Here is a 14,101-nt window from a genome sequence, read left to right as displayed (position 1 = left end):
GTGCCCTCCCCTCAGGTCATGATTCCAGGGTCCTGGGATTGAGCCCCGCATCGGGCTCCCTGCTCAGCAGAGAGCCTGTTTCTCCCTCTCCCTCTATCTGCTGCTCTCTCTGCTTGTGTTCTCTCTCGCTCTCTGTCAAATAAATAAATAAAATCTCATAAAGAGAAAGAAACTTCAGAAGTGTGAGTGTAAAAATCAGACGTTCAGAAAGAAAATGGTATGAGAAAATATTATAAGAAAAAAATCAGAATGTGACTGAAAACACACCATAGCAAGGCTAGTGTATATGTGTTGGGGTGGGGTGAGCAGTGAGAGAGAACACAGAGGCAGGCTGTCCCCCACGTTCCCCAGTGTCCCCATCCAAGTACGAACCAGGCCTGACCCTGCTTCGCTTCCAAAACCAGCCGGGGTCGGCGCGTTCAGGGTGATACGCCCCATAGACCCCATTCCCACATGAAGCTGGGTGCTGGCTAACTTCGATCATGTGAGAAGTCCAGCCTGACTCTAACTACTAAATCCAGCTCTTCACTGTACCATGTTCGAAGAAGTGTAGACAGCTCTAAACATGGGTGAGTAAGAAGGCCATTGGCTCCCAGTAAGAGTTCCAAAATGATGGAGAACAGGTTATCATCACACCCATTCAGGAGCAAAAATTGGTTGCGCCCCTCAGGCCTTAAAGGAGAAGCACAATATTTCAAAAGTTATGTACTGAGTGTCTATATAAGTATGGAATTATGGCATCGCTACAGAGGCATAAAATAAAACAACTTAACTAAAAAAGGTACCAAAGAAACTTTGGCACATGGACACACACACACATGCACATCTCCCCCCAAACCTTCAAAATCAATATTTTGATCAATCTATTCAATATATTTTTCTTTGTCTTCCTAGCATTTCTTATGATATCCAGAAGGAATCCAGAAGGAAGAGCGAGTTCCTATTTCTTCTGAGTTGGCTATAATAATCATCTCTTACTACATAACTGAGTACCTCAAAACTTTGTGGCTGAAAGAAGAGTAAATAAATGCTGGTTATTTCTGGCAGTTTCTGTGGGTTAGGGATTGGTAAGTGGCTTAGCTGGGTGTCTGGCACAGGGTCTCTCGTAATATTGTAGTCAGCATGTTATTTGGGGCTGCAGTTGGGACTGAAGGCTTGATTAGGGTTGGCGAATCTGCTTTTAGGATGGCTTAATTCACAGGAGTGTCAAGAGGCCTCAGTTTCTCTCCCTGTGAGCCTCCCGGATATTTGAGTATCCGCATGACATAGATGACTTCTCTCCAGTGGGAGTGATTTAAGGGAATAATATGGGGGTGCCTGGGTGGCTTAGTGGGTTAGAGCCTCTGCCTTCGGCTCAGGTCATGATCCCAGGGTCCTGGGATCGAGCCCTGCATCGGGCTCTCTGCTCAGCGGTGAGCCTGCTTTCTTCTCTGTCTCTGCCTGTCTCTCTGCCCACTTGCGATCTCTGTCTATCAAATAAATAAATAAAATCTTTTAAAAAAGAGAGAATAATATGGATACCTTTTATAAGGTAGACTAAGAAGTCACATACTCTCATGTTTACAAAACCTATTGGTCACACCAATCAGCTCTATTTGGAGTGGGAGGGAGCTACACTAGGGGGATACTAGATGATGAGGCTCAGTAGGGATCATCTTGGAGGTTGGCGGTCACACTGGTCAAATCACTGCTTTTGAACCCTAGATAATAAAAGGGCTATTCGCCAAACAAGGCTGGTAGGAGTCAGATACAGTCTTTGCAAACAGTCACGAACTTGAAACTACCTTCTTGAAAGAAAAATGGTTGAAATAAATAGGCATGTTTGACTCAAGTAAAAAAGATTTCGGGTGGGGACATTTTCACTTATTTGCAGGACTATCATCTAGAAGAAAGAGTAAACTTATCTTCCTAGAGATTGGAATGAGAATTAACAGATGAAGAGGTATTGAATGACTCTTGGATTCCAGGCCATATTCATGGGATTGGAAGGAAAAAACCAAAAAAAATCCAAGACATGGTCTTAGACCTTAAAGAATGCAATCTTTAAAAACTATGGAAGAACATATTTTTGCATATGCTCAATATATTATAGCTATTTAATGTAATTATTGAGATGTTCAATAAAGAAGGAAACACCACATGATTTAGCCTGAAGCAAGTTTTGGAGCCAATGTGGACAAGATGACTTCTGGGCTGCATTCTGGTTCTGTGAGCCTATAATTTTAGGAGAAGTCTCCAGACACTTGTGAATTTAAAAGATGGCAATGGAGGAAACCCATTAGCACTTGTATGTCATGTTTACAGCATGGCTTGTTTTTTTTTTTTTTTTTAAGATTTTATTTATTTGACAGAGAGAGACATCACAAGCAGGCAGAGCAGCAGGCAGAGAGAGAGGGGGAAGCAGGCTCTGCTGAGCAGAGAGCCCGATGCATGTCTGGATCCCAGGACCCTGAGATCATGACCTGAGCGGAAGGCAGAGGCTTAAGACACTGAGCCACCTAGGCACCCCTACAACATGGCTTTAAATCAGATGAGCAGCCATAAATATTATTCTAGGGTAATCTGAGAATCCATATGGATTTTAGTTTATTATAAAAATATTTAGGGACAGACACAGTAAATATGTATATACAGTATGAAATCATCAAGGAAAAATGGAAACAGGATGATTTCATACATGTAGCCATCTATTTAATGTTTATAAGGCACTAACTATATTTATAAGGCACTGTTGTAGGTATTGCAAAAATAGAGGGAAATAATGTGAATATTTCTCTGCTGGTGTTTAAGACTGTAGAGCAAAGTGATAAGCTCATGAGATAAAGAAACATACTGTTTAGGCTCAAATCCTGGTTCTACCATTTTCTAGCTATCTTGGCCCAAGTTACCTAATTTCCTTTGCCCTCAGTTCGCATATATGTAAAATAGTGGTGAAGATGGTACCTATGTTATAAGGATGTCTGTGAGGCTAAATGGGTTGATAAGTACAGAATTCCAGGAGAAAAATTTTCCACATTGCTTCTATGGGCCCATGGCAGAGTTTTTCTGGTTTCTGTTTTGCAGCTCCTCCTGGTTGGATGCTGTGCTCTTGCCTTAAATCTACCCATGGCCAAGTCTCTTATCACGTGAGTGTTAGAACTCTTGCCTTCAGCTCTTGGGAATTAACCTCTGGTCCAATAACTCCCTCCCTACCCACTTCTCTCTCCCAGCTCCATGGTATAGGTTATGAATCTGTCAGTCAAGCTTTAGGCTTCATCTTTTTTTCTGGCAGTAAAACATTTCTCCTCTCTTTTGAATTTAATATTTACTATATTACTATTTTTTACAATAGACTATTTTTTAGAGCAGTTTTAGACTTTAGGAAAAATTGAGAAAATAGCCCAGGCAGTTCTCTATTTTCTCTGTTATTCACATCTTCAGGTATGTTTGCTAAATTTAATGAACCAATATTGACACATTATTATTAACTAAAGTCAACAGTTTATTTATTTTTTTTTAAGATTTTATTTATTTATTTGACAGACAGAGATCACAAGTAGGCAGAGAGACAGGCAGAGAGAGAGAGAGGAAGAAGCAGGCTCCCTGCCAAGCAGATGCAGGGCTCGATCCCAGGACCCTGGGACCATGACCTGAGCGGAAGGCAGAGGCTTTAACCCACTGAGCCACTCAGGTGCCCCCATAGTTTATTTCTGATTTCCTAAGTTTTTACCTAATTTCCTCTTTCTGTTCCAGCATCCTGTTCAGGATACCACGTTACATTTAGTCATCATATCTTCTGTGGCTCCTCTTGGCTCTCACAGTTTCTCAGACTTTCCTTGTTTTTGATGACCTTGACAGTTGTCAGGAGGACTGTTCAGGTATTTTGCAGGATGTCTCACTATTGGAACTTGTCTAATGTTTTTCTCATGAGTAGAGTGGGGTTATGGGTGTTTGGGGGTTAGATCAGAGAGGTTAGGTGCCATTTTCACCGTATCATAACAAAGGTACCTATTATCAACATGACTGACAGCTGTTTTGACCTTGATTACCTGGCTGCCATCGTGTTTGTCGATGTCACCACAGTGGTTAGTCTTCCTTAATTTCCATACCACAATCTTTGGAAGGAACCCTCACCTAAAGAGTGGGGAGTTATGCTCCCCTTTATTACTGCTTTTTAATGGCTATATTTGATTTAGGATTTTTTAAAAAGATTTTATTTATTTATTTCAGAGAGAGAGTACGTACGTGTGAGGGAAGGAGCAAAGGGAGAGAGAGAGAATCCTGAAGCAGACTCCCCGCTGAGCACAGAGCTGTTAAGGGGCTTGATCCGAAAACCTTGAGATCACAATCTGAGCCCAAACTGAGAGTCAGTCTTGAGAGAGCCACCCAGCCGCCCCTATTTGATTTAGGATTTCTGTATGTTTGCAGAGTCGAGGGGTTCTGGGTTGGCTCTGTCAAATTGCTGGTTATAGAAATTGATTGAGTCCTTCTCTATGATACAGTGACACTCTACTCTTGGTTCCTATCTTGCATCATTTCTGCAGCATCTCACATGGATGATTACTACCTCCCTCGTTTCCCCCCTTTTGTTGCCCTTGTACCACCATACTGTCTCAGTTTGCCTTTTGCCACTTTGGCTATTTCCTTTCATTTTCCCTTGTCAGTCTGTCCTCCTCTCCCTATCTGGAATCAATCGAAATTCCTTCATTCTAGATCCTCGTACCTTCTCACTCTCTCCCTAGGCCATCTCACCTCTTGGCTTTTGAACCATCTCAGTCATTTCTTTCTTTCTTTCTTTTTAAGATTGATTGATTGATTGATTGACTGATTGATTTTAGAGAGAGGGGGGTGGCGGGAGGAGCAAATGGAGAGGAGAGAATCTCAGGCAGAGTCACCACTGAGAGCTGAGCCCAGCATGGGGTTCAATCCCATGACCCATGAGATCAGAACCTGAGCCAAAACCAAGAGTCAGTTGTTCAACTGACTGAGCCACGCAGATGTCCTGCCATCTCAGTCATTGCTATGGTACTTTTATCGTCTATTTACTGATGGATCCCAATGTATTTATTTCCTGCCAAGACTTCTGATTTGGGCCTCTTGCTCCCCTTTTCTGTTCTCTATATTATCTGTCTAACCATTCATGCATGCACACTTCTATCCATCTATCTTTCTAATATCTTTATCTATGTTCTACCAGTCATCTCCATTGGGTGTCTCACATTCCACAAACTGAATCCATTATCCTCTTCTACAAACCCAGGAGATCTTTAGGTGTGGCTGAACTCAGGGTACTTAAACATGATCATCAAGACAAAGTCATGTTTGCTTCATTCCTTGGCTCTGCTTTCCTCAGGGTTGGCATCATTCCCAACCATTTTCTACCATTGCAAGAACAGCACAGATCCTGGTAGATCCATAGAAAAAGAGTTTTTTCCCCTTCCCCATAGTTCTATTAAAAGTCCTGGTACTGAATCTCACTGGGTCTTCTGAATTATGTGTCCAAACCAATCACTGTGACCCAAGGTTATCCTATGCTCTCTGATTTGCTAGTTTTAGGCCATGAGCTCACTCTTATGATTGGGGATATGGTCAGCTTAACCCAGTCACATGTACTGAGAGTGGGGGAGGGAGGTATGATTTACCACAAGTCATATTGGGAATGTGCTGTTTTCAAAAGAAGTAGGGGATGTGTTCTGGGTAGGTTGGACTACTGGCGTCCCATTTGGGAATTTTAAAATGCACTGGCTTTCTTAGGCACACTGCCTCCCTTCACATATGAACTTCATACTCTTTACCAAGGCCTTCAAGTCTCTCTCAACCTCCTTGACCCCATCTCAGTTTGGCTCTGCCTTCCTTACGATCGTCCAACCATGCCGGCTTTAGTTTGAACCTGATTTAGGTCATTCTCTTTTCTGCCTTAGAGTCTTTAAACATTGCTATAGACTGGATGTTTGTGTTTCCCCAAAATTCATAGGTTGAAATCTTTTTTTTTTTTTAAGATTTTATTTATTTATTCGACAGAGAGAGATCACAAGTAGGCAGAGAGGCAGGCAGAGAGAGAGGAGGAAGCAGGCTCCCTGCTGAGCAGAGAGCCCGATGCGGGACTCGATCCCAGGACCCTGAGATCATGACCTGAGCGGAAGGCAGCGGCTTAACCCACCGAGCCACCCAGGCGCCCCATAGGTTGAAATCTTAACTTTAGTATGATGGTATTGGGAAGTGGGGACTTTGGTAGACGATTAGGTCATGCGGGTGCAGAAATAAATTTCTGTTGTTTATAAGTCTATGATATTCTCTTACAGTGTCCCAGACTGTTGCTACCAACATGCTGGTCCCACTTCCTGGAGCTTTCTCTTCTCCTCTATTTCCTCATCCTCATACTTTTGAATGAATCATCAGGTTAAATGTCATTTCTCTAGAGAAGAGTTCCTGGTTTCTCAGAGTGAGTTAGGACCATTAACTATTCTCATGGTCCCCTGTACTTCTGCACAGGACTGACTACAATTCTAACAGTTAATCATTTTTGTAATTACTGGTCAGCCCTCCACAATGGGCTTTATGCTACACGAAGGCAGAATTGTGTTTTGTTTAATATCTTATTGCTAAGCCATAGTTCCTGGCAGAGAATGTAGCACATGGGAGTCATTCAGAGCATATTTACTTAATGAAGGAATGTGTGGAAAAGTGAGGGTTTACATGCTGTCAGAGTCAGCTTGGGCTGTCATGACAAAATACCATAGAGTGGGTGGCTTGAACAACAGAAGTTGATTTCTCACCACTCTGGAGACTGTAAGTCCAAGATCAAAGCCCTGGCTTATTTGGCTCCTAGTGAGAGATAGCTTCCTGTTATGTAGGTGGTAATCTTTTCTCTGTATCCTCACATCAAGGGGGGAGAGGTGGGGAGAGCAAGCTCTTTGGTCTCTTCTTATAAAGGCACTAATTCCATCCTGAGGACCTACCCTCATGACCTCTTCCAAACCTAATTACCTCCAAAGGTTGTACCTCCCAATACTGCCATCACAATGGAGGTTAGTACCTCCACATATAAATTTGTTGGGGACACAGTTCAGTCCATAGCATTACCTCATTTGACCTTTGATAACTTCATGACATAGATTCGATTTCAGGATGAAGAGAAGGAGGCTTAGAAAGTTGAATCTGGTGCTTGCTTCGGCAGCACATATACAAAAATTAGAACGATACAGAGAAGATTAGCATGGCCCCTGCGCAAGAATGATACGCAAATTTGTGAAGTGTTCCATATTAAAAAAAAGGAAAGGAAGAAAGAAAGAAAGAAAGAAAGAAAGAAAGAAAGAAAGAAAGAAAGTTAGTTGAATCTGCCCAAAGCCACTTAGTTAGGTAGTGACAGAACTTGGAAGTTTTCAAATCTAGGAATATCTGCCTTAAAAATCAACGGAAGATCTGTTGCCTCCTGAGGCTCCTGACGCATAATTATTGTTTGCTTTTGTCTGAAGGGAAATGTGGTAAGTGTGTGAAGCAGGAATGAAGAGGGGACGGGAAATGGAGAAGAGTCTATACGGTAGAGAGCAGGGGAACGCCTGGACACTGAGGGAAAATCAACTGAGAAATGGGAGTTTGTTCCCAGGAAGAGACTAGAGCGGGAGTTTGACAGGAAACTGGACCCTGGAGGGTTTGGGGTGGAGTTTGGGATTAGGATGTCAACCATCATCAGGGAAATATTCGACTCATCTTCTCTTATCGTCTCCCCCTCATTCCCAGGTCCCACACCCTTTTGCTAGCTCTGACAGGTTTTTGAGAGCAGGGAAAAGAAGAGCGAAAGAGGAAGAACAAAAATAAGACAGCCCCCACCTTACACTGAGGCCGCGGGAGATACAAAGACCACTCTATTGAACAGATCTTAGAATAAGAACATTTCTCCCACACAGAACCAGTGTTAAGATAAAAGGTGACATTCTCACAGTCCTCAGAAGCCTAACTAACTCGCGACATTCTGGAGCTAGCGCTAGTAACAACACACCTCAATTCAGAGAACATGGATTGGGCTCCTTTTCTGAAGCAGGAACTTGGGAAAATGCTGAGGTGGAAGGAGCTGTGGGTAATTTCCTCTGCCCTTGGGAAGTTGTCAGCTATGTGATGATTTAAATACTTTAGGGCACCAGTCCCTTATCTTGGCCACTGCTTCCACAGAAAGGTGAGTTCCAGTTACCACACCACGTTGGATGTAGGCCAGGCCTTCCTCTTGTTCCCTTTTCTTACCTCCCATTTGCATGCTCTCCTTTAAGAGAATGGGGCCACTGGCCTCTTGTGTCCTGCAGAGAAGGAAATTCAGGAGCTTGGCTTACCAGTGCATTGAAGTCGAAGCCCTAAGTTTGACTTTTAGATAGCCATTTGGCCATGAGAAAGTCACATAGCGTCTCTGAACTGAAGGAAGAAATTACATCCTCCTTGGTTACCTCACTGGGTTCTTGGGGATTATTATATGATTTGTTAGGTATGTGCTTTACCATAAATCATTAACCGTAAAGCATAAACCGTAGAGCATTAAACAATGCAAACAACTGTGCTCATCCTCATAGAGCTAATTAGGGACCCTAGACATCGTTTATTGCTACCCCATAGCTGCTGTGTGCCAGGCCCTCTCTAAGCATTTTATGTATTTGCAGAGCAGACCAGTGGGGTTAGGTACTTTTATCCTCATTTTACACATGAGGAACAGAGAGGTTAAGTGACCTGTTCAGGGTCACATAGTAAGGGGCAGAGTTGAGACTCAAAAGCAGGCAGACACACTTTGGAGCCCATTGCTAACCACCAAACTAAACTGCCTTCTGTGTGCTTTGTTAGTACCCTCTGTGAACTCCTCTGGGACCACTTGACGGAATTATAATTGCTCACCTCAGTGATAAATAAGCTACTAGATTAGAGGGACTGTATCTCATTCACACACACAGTACCTGACACATAGTCAGAGCTCACTAAATATTTGTTGAATGAATGAATGTCCTCTGGGGAGGCATACAGCAAGTCTGATACAACTCTTGTGCTTTCGCTTTGTCTTTTCTTGGCTAGCTACCCTCATTTCCTTCAAGTATTTCCAGTAAGAAAATGGTATTTCTTGCTATCTTCATTGTCCTCTTTTGCATTTTCTCAAGGTCAATACTGACCCATCTAAAGGGAAAAGTTAGAATGTGAACACTGTACTTGGAGAATGGTCTGACCAGCACTGGATCCAGGGTGGCTATCCTCTCTGGCCTCCATCGTGTATAATCATTATCCAGGACTCTTAGGAGCTCACTCTGGCTCCTGAAGTTTTTGTATGTCTGGACAGTTTCTTGACTATGAAACTTAGTATCCAAAGTGACCCCTAGGCCTTTACTAGTGGTCTAAGCAGGTAAGTAAAATCTGTTATACTCTTCCTTTCTTCCCTTCCCCTGTTCTCCCCTCCCCTCCCTTCTCCACTCTTCCCTTGGGTGGGAGGAGCTGTAAGGAAGGAAAAGGGATTCCCTAAAGCTCTAAAGGAAGCGAATAGGTTATGGTTGATGAGGGAGTTGGGGCAGAAGACTGCATCTTTTAATCTGGAATCCAGAGAATGTGTCAATTTTGTTTCGTGTCATGACTACAGTGAGTTTTCTTCTAAAAACCATAGCATCACTGGTTTAATATATTGGACTATATTTAAGGGGATGATAAGACACAAGGTTTGAGTTTGGACATGTTTTGAAAATTCCTGTATTAAAGTGAACAAACATATTTGCAGTGTTTCTGTTGGGCTCCTCAAACTGGGAAAGCACAGACTCTGGTTCTCATCAAGACTAAGGAAACTGACAAAAAGCGAGATTCAATTATTAGATAAATAGGCAGACACACACTATAAATTCTCTCTTCCAACCAGTGTTTTTATTTTTAGTTGTTCTGATCAGAGATTACTTGAGGTGACCAAGCGCTTCATTGGACACTCCGAGCTCCGTCCTTTGAGTCGGGGTCAACGCCTCCGAGCCTTCCAGCCCTCCCTTGAGAGACCGCGACCCACTTGGTGGTGGGCGGGACCTCGCCCGCGGGAGCGCGCTCGCGAGGCGTCGGCGGCGGCGGCGTGGGGAGCGGAGGCAGGAAGCAAGGCGCCCTGGGAGCGCGCGAGGCCTCACGTGCGCGCTCCCGCCCGCCAGCCTGCGCACACCGGCGCCCACGCGCCCGCCCGCTCTCCCGGGAAGTCTCGCGATGCCGTAGCCGGCTGCTCCCGCTGCGGCTGGCTCTGACTGTTGCTGTGGTTGCCTGAGTTGCTGCTGCGGCGGCGGCGGCGGCGACGGCGGCGGCGGCAGTGGCAGCGTTAGCCGCGGCGCTGGTGGAGGTGTCGGCCTTTGGGCGGATGTTGACATTGTGTTGTTATCGCTGATGATAATGGCGGCGGCGGCGACGGCCGGGACCCCATCTCCTCTGTAGCCGGAGCCGAGGCAGCCAAGACCGATTTCCGCGGCCTCTGAGCCCGCGGCAGCGACTCCCCTCAGCCTCCGCCGCCTCGCCAGCCCGTACCCCCGGCCCCAGCCCTTGGAGTCAGGCCCCTTTGAGTAGGGGGTCTTGGAGGCTCAGGATGGCGGATTTCGACGAGATCTATGAGGAGGAGGAGGACGAGGAGCGGGCCCTGGAGGAGCAGCTGCTCAAGTACTCGCCGGACCCAGTGGTGGTCCGCGGCTCCGGTCACGTCACCGTGTAAGGCCCGGAGGAGGGGAGGGCGAGGGCGGGGAGGTGCAGGGCCGGGGTGGGTCCCCCCACCCGTCCCCCATGGTCCTGGGGAGTCCTCTGTCCGCGGTGTCCGTCTTGTGTCGGGGCCTTCGGGAAGAGTAGGCTACCAGGAAGTGAGAACTTGCTTTAATTTTATTTGTTTCGGTCTCCGAAGTGGGGACAGACACTGCCCTTTCTCCCCAACCCCCCAACCCCCTTTAGCGGCCCTTTTAGGCCCGGGCGATGTCACGGATCCCAGGAGGGATGCTTTTTCTTTAGGGTCTGCCCTTTGGGCCACCCCTTCAGCTGCGGAGTGGAAGTACACGTATTGATGAGGTGCCTCCCCCTTGATGTCTCATCCACTTACCCTGTGGTTCTCTCTCCTCGTCTGTGCCTTTGAGCCTATTGACATCGGGCTGTGGCCAGATCTGGGCCATATGAGACCCCAGTGACAATTGGTAATGAGTGGTTGACTGTCGTTGTGCCTGTGCCTTACAGCACATTCACAGGTCTTCCCAGTTTCTTGCACAGGCAATTTCTGCGGAAGTAATGCAGGTTCCTTTGATCGTGTATGATAAGAATGGATAGATGAACGTCTGTTTGAGATATGCAGAGCGATGTGTGTTTACAGCCAGTTTTTAAAAAGAAATCTATGTGATGGACACGCACTGCTCAGGTTACCGAGGGCTCTCTGTAATCTAAGTCTCCTCTGGGCATGAACTCTGGGATGGTTTCTTCATTCGATAAGGGTTCCTGTAAGTCTGATTTGCAACATTTAAAAGTCCAGCATTATTCAGACAATAAGGAATGAGAGCTTTGTAAAAGGTCATGACTAATAGAGGAATGTGAAGACTTGAACCAAATAATGAGCTGTCCGGAAGCAGGAAGTTTTGTAATGTTTCTGTGAGAAGTCCAGAGTTTTGTGCAACTTGAAGTGTTTATATTCTTCATTTTAGATCTCCTGTTCAAATCCTAGATCAAACTTCCACACTTGTCAGGTATCTCCACACTTCTTTTTAGAAAAAAAAAAAAAAAAAAAAAAAAAAGGCCAGCAAGTCTGAGACTGTCTGGAACAGTTTTCATTATACTTTCGGTGTAGGGTGAGTGGGATGTGCAGTGAGTAACTTTCAGTGAAACAGTCTAAGACTCTCATATGAGATTGTCAGCAAAATCCTTGCATTTCTCACTACGTGTTATGACCAGCCGTATTGTTGTTTGGATATGCTTATGTAATGCTTTGATTTCTTTAGCACCTGTTAAGTTTATGTTCAGGTGACTTACTGGGTAAAAACTGCACTGCATAATCATAACGCCATGGGAAGACTGTGGGATTTATCACCACAGTAGCAGTTACTTAGTGTTTTAACTGTCACCTCCAGCAGAATTCAGAAAGATCATGGATATTAAATCTCTTTTTAACATATATCACGGAATTTTTTTAGTCTCATAGCCTGCCATGTAATTTTTAAGTTTGACTCTTAGGACCTTTTTACCTGAGGAGTATAAGGATGCTTAAAGAAGGGGTTTTTCAAACTCTTTCATGCTGTCTCGCTGCCTTTCCTCCTGCATTCCTCTTGTCAAAGAACAGCTGGCAAAATTTTGTTATTTAAAAGGTGCAGGTATAGTTCTAATGTTTCCTCTGTTTAAGGAAAAGAAAAACTAAGCACTTGGCTGGGCAAATAGAATATATAATAGATGAAGTGCTCAGAACAAAATAGGTGATTAGTAAATTTGATTGTAGTTGAGTACTTAGGTTGACAGGGTGGGGAAGAATTATTACTAGTTTTCAGTCTTACTGCCCTTTAGAATTACCTGGAGAGATGAAAAAAACAGAAGAACAAAAAATGTTCTCCCCAGGCCAGGCCAGTTGAATGCCAGTTATCTAAGTGAGGGCTCCAGGCAAGGATACCCATCCCCCCAACCCCGCCCCCCAAGACAAGTCCCACAGGTGACTCTCCTGTGTAGCCAGGGATGAAAAGCACTATTCCAGAGTATGAGGAGGAATTATGTGCCATCAGTAAGCAGTATGCCTTTCTATATTGGAAGTTAATTCTGTGATCTCTCAATCACTACCTCTCTTCACCATTACGTTGATTTGAGGCTCTGGGTTCAAATCTGCCCTCTGCTACTTGGGTGGATTATTTATATGTCTCAGTTAAGACAGAGATTATAGTCCTTAACTTTTAAGATTATTAAGGATTAAATTAGACAGTTTGTGCCAAGAATTCATCATCACATTATGTGATACTGTGCTCAATAAATATCAACCTTCATTAATTATCCTCCACACTTAGTTTTTCACTTTGAGAAACATAAGTATAAGGCATAGAAATAAAAAATCAGAACTACCATTTTCAGACCTAACAGTGATGGACTTTAGTCCTGTTTTTCCATCTCTAAACAGCTTATATATTTAAGTTGGTAGGTGGAGTATTTTGGTGAAAATTAGTAAGAATCTTTATTGAAAACCTAACCCTGTTTTGTGGTGATATAGATAAGTAGAGTAATAGTAATACAAACTTTTTTTTTTACATGACTCTGTCATGTATAATTCACAGGTATGCTATGCCAATTGGTAGCCCAGTTAGTGCCTAAAAAGGTTTTTGAAATTGGTGTTTATGGATTACTATAACTGTTGAGCATGGTCAGTTTTTCTTGCCTCTAAATATAAATGGGAAGAACTAGTAAAACAGTTACGGTAAAACTGCTACTACCCCACCTGTTTTTTTGGTTTTTGTTTTTTAACTAAGGTGCTCTTTAACATAGTCATCCCTTATTGGTCTGGAAGTAAATGATAGTGCCAACTGAATCATCTGTAATCCAGATCAATCTGAAAAGATACAGATTCAACCACTTATGTTTTTCATAGATTTCTACTTCTGAGTGGACCTTTATAGTTGAATGTTTTTGCTCTATTTTCCCTTCCTACTTCAATGTATCCTATTATAGTATTATTTTATTTTAGAAATCACTGTATTCTCATATGACATGATTTGGCATGTCATTATAGTGTTGTGGGAAGTAAGTTTCTTTCCATTTTCTACTACACAAGCAGGTCAGTTTGGGGGCATAACCAGATTTTATAGATATGAAGATATAAAATAATAATTTGCCTAAAAGTCTGCTTTAATGTGTGTGGGTTTTGTTTTGTTTTGCTTTGTTTAAGATTTTATTTATTTATTTGAGAGAGAGAGACATAGAGAGGGAACACAAACAGGGGAAGTGGGAGAGAGAGAAGCCGGCTTCCCACTGAGCAGGGAGCCCAGTGCTGGGCTCCATCCCAGGACCCTGGGATCATGACATGAGCTGAAGGCATACAGACGCTTATCGACTAAGCCACTCGGGTGCCCCATTTAATGTGGTTTTTAATACAGATATTTTCATTTTAGTTATTTATTTTTAAAGCAGGCTCCATGCTTAGTGTGGA

At 43.7% G+C, this 14,101-nt stretch overlaps 1 protein-coding gene and 1 non-coding gene across 3 annotated transcripts in view; both read left to right on the top strand.

Annotated features, from left to right (window-relative positions):
- The first annotated feature begins 7,140 nt into the window (after positions 1–7,140).
- LOC123392074 lies at positions 7,141–7,247 on the top strand. The gene has a single exon (XR_006606738.1). It is a non-coding gene; the product is annotated as a U6 spliceosomal RNA (small nuclear RNA).
- Positions 7,248–10,170: 2,923 nt separating this feature from the next.
- The window catches only part of CHIC2 (cysteine rich hydrophobic domain 2), a 66,103-nt gene continuing 62,172 nt past the window's right edge, over positions 10,171–14,101 (top strand). Inside the window, exon 1 of one of the 2 annotated variants that reach the window (XM_045079767.1) lies at positions 10,171–10,662. In XM_045079767.1, the coding sequence (XP_044935702.1) occupies positions 10,544–10,662 (119 nt within the window). In that variant the 5' untranslated portion in view covers positions 10,171–10,543. The remainder of the gene's footprint in view (positions 10,663–14,101) is intronic. The other variant, XM_004764964.2, reaches the window with a different exon arrangement.

Source organism: Mustela putorius, unplaced genomic scaffold (genome assembly GCF_011764305.1).
Source record: "Mustela putorius furo isolate JIRA1106 unplaced genomic scaffold, ASM1176430v1.1 tig00000430_pilon_pilon_pilon, whole genome shotgun sequence".
NCBI classification, from domain to species: Eukaryota; Metazoa; Chordata; class Mammalia; order Carnivora; family Mustelidae; genus Mustela; species Mustela putorius.
The sequence above is the reverse complement of the archived record's forward strand: the minus strand, read 5'-3'. Positions and strand labels throughout refer to the sequence as shown.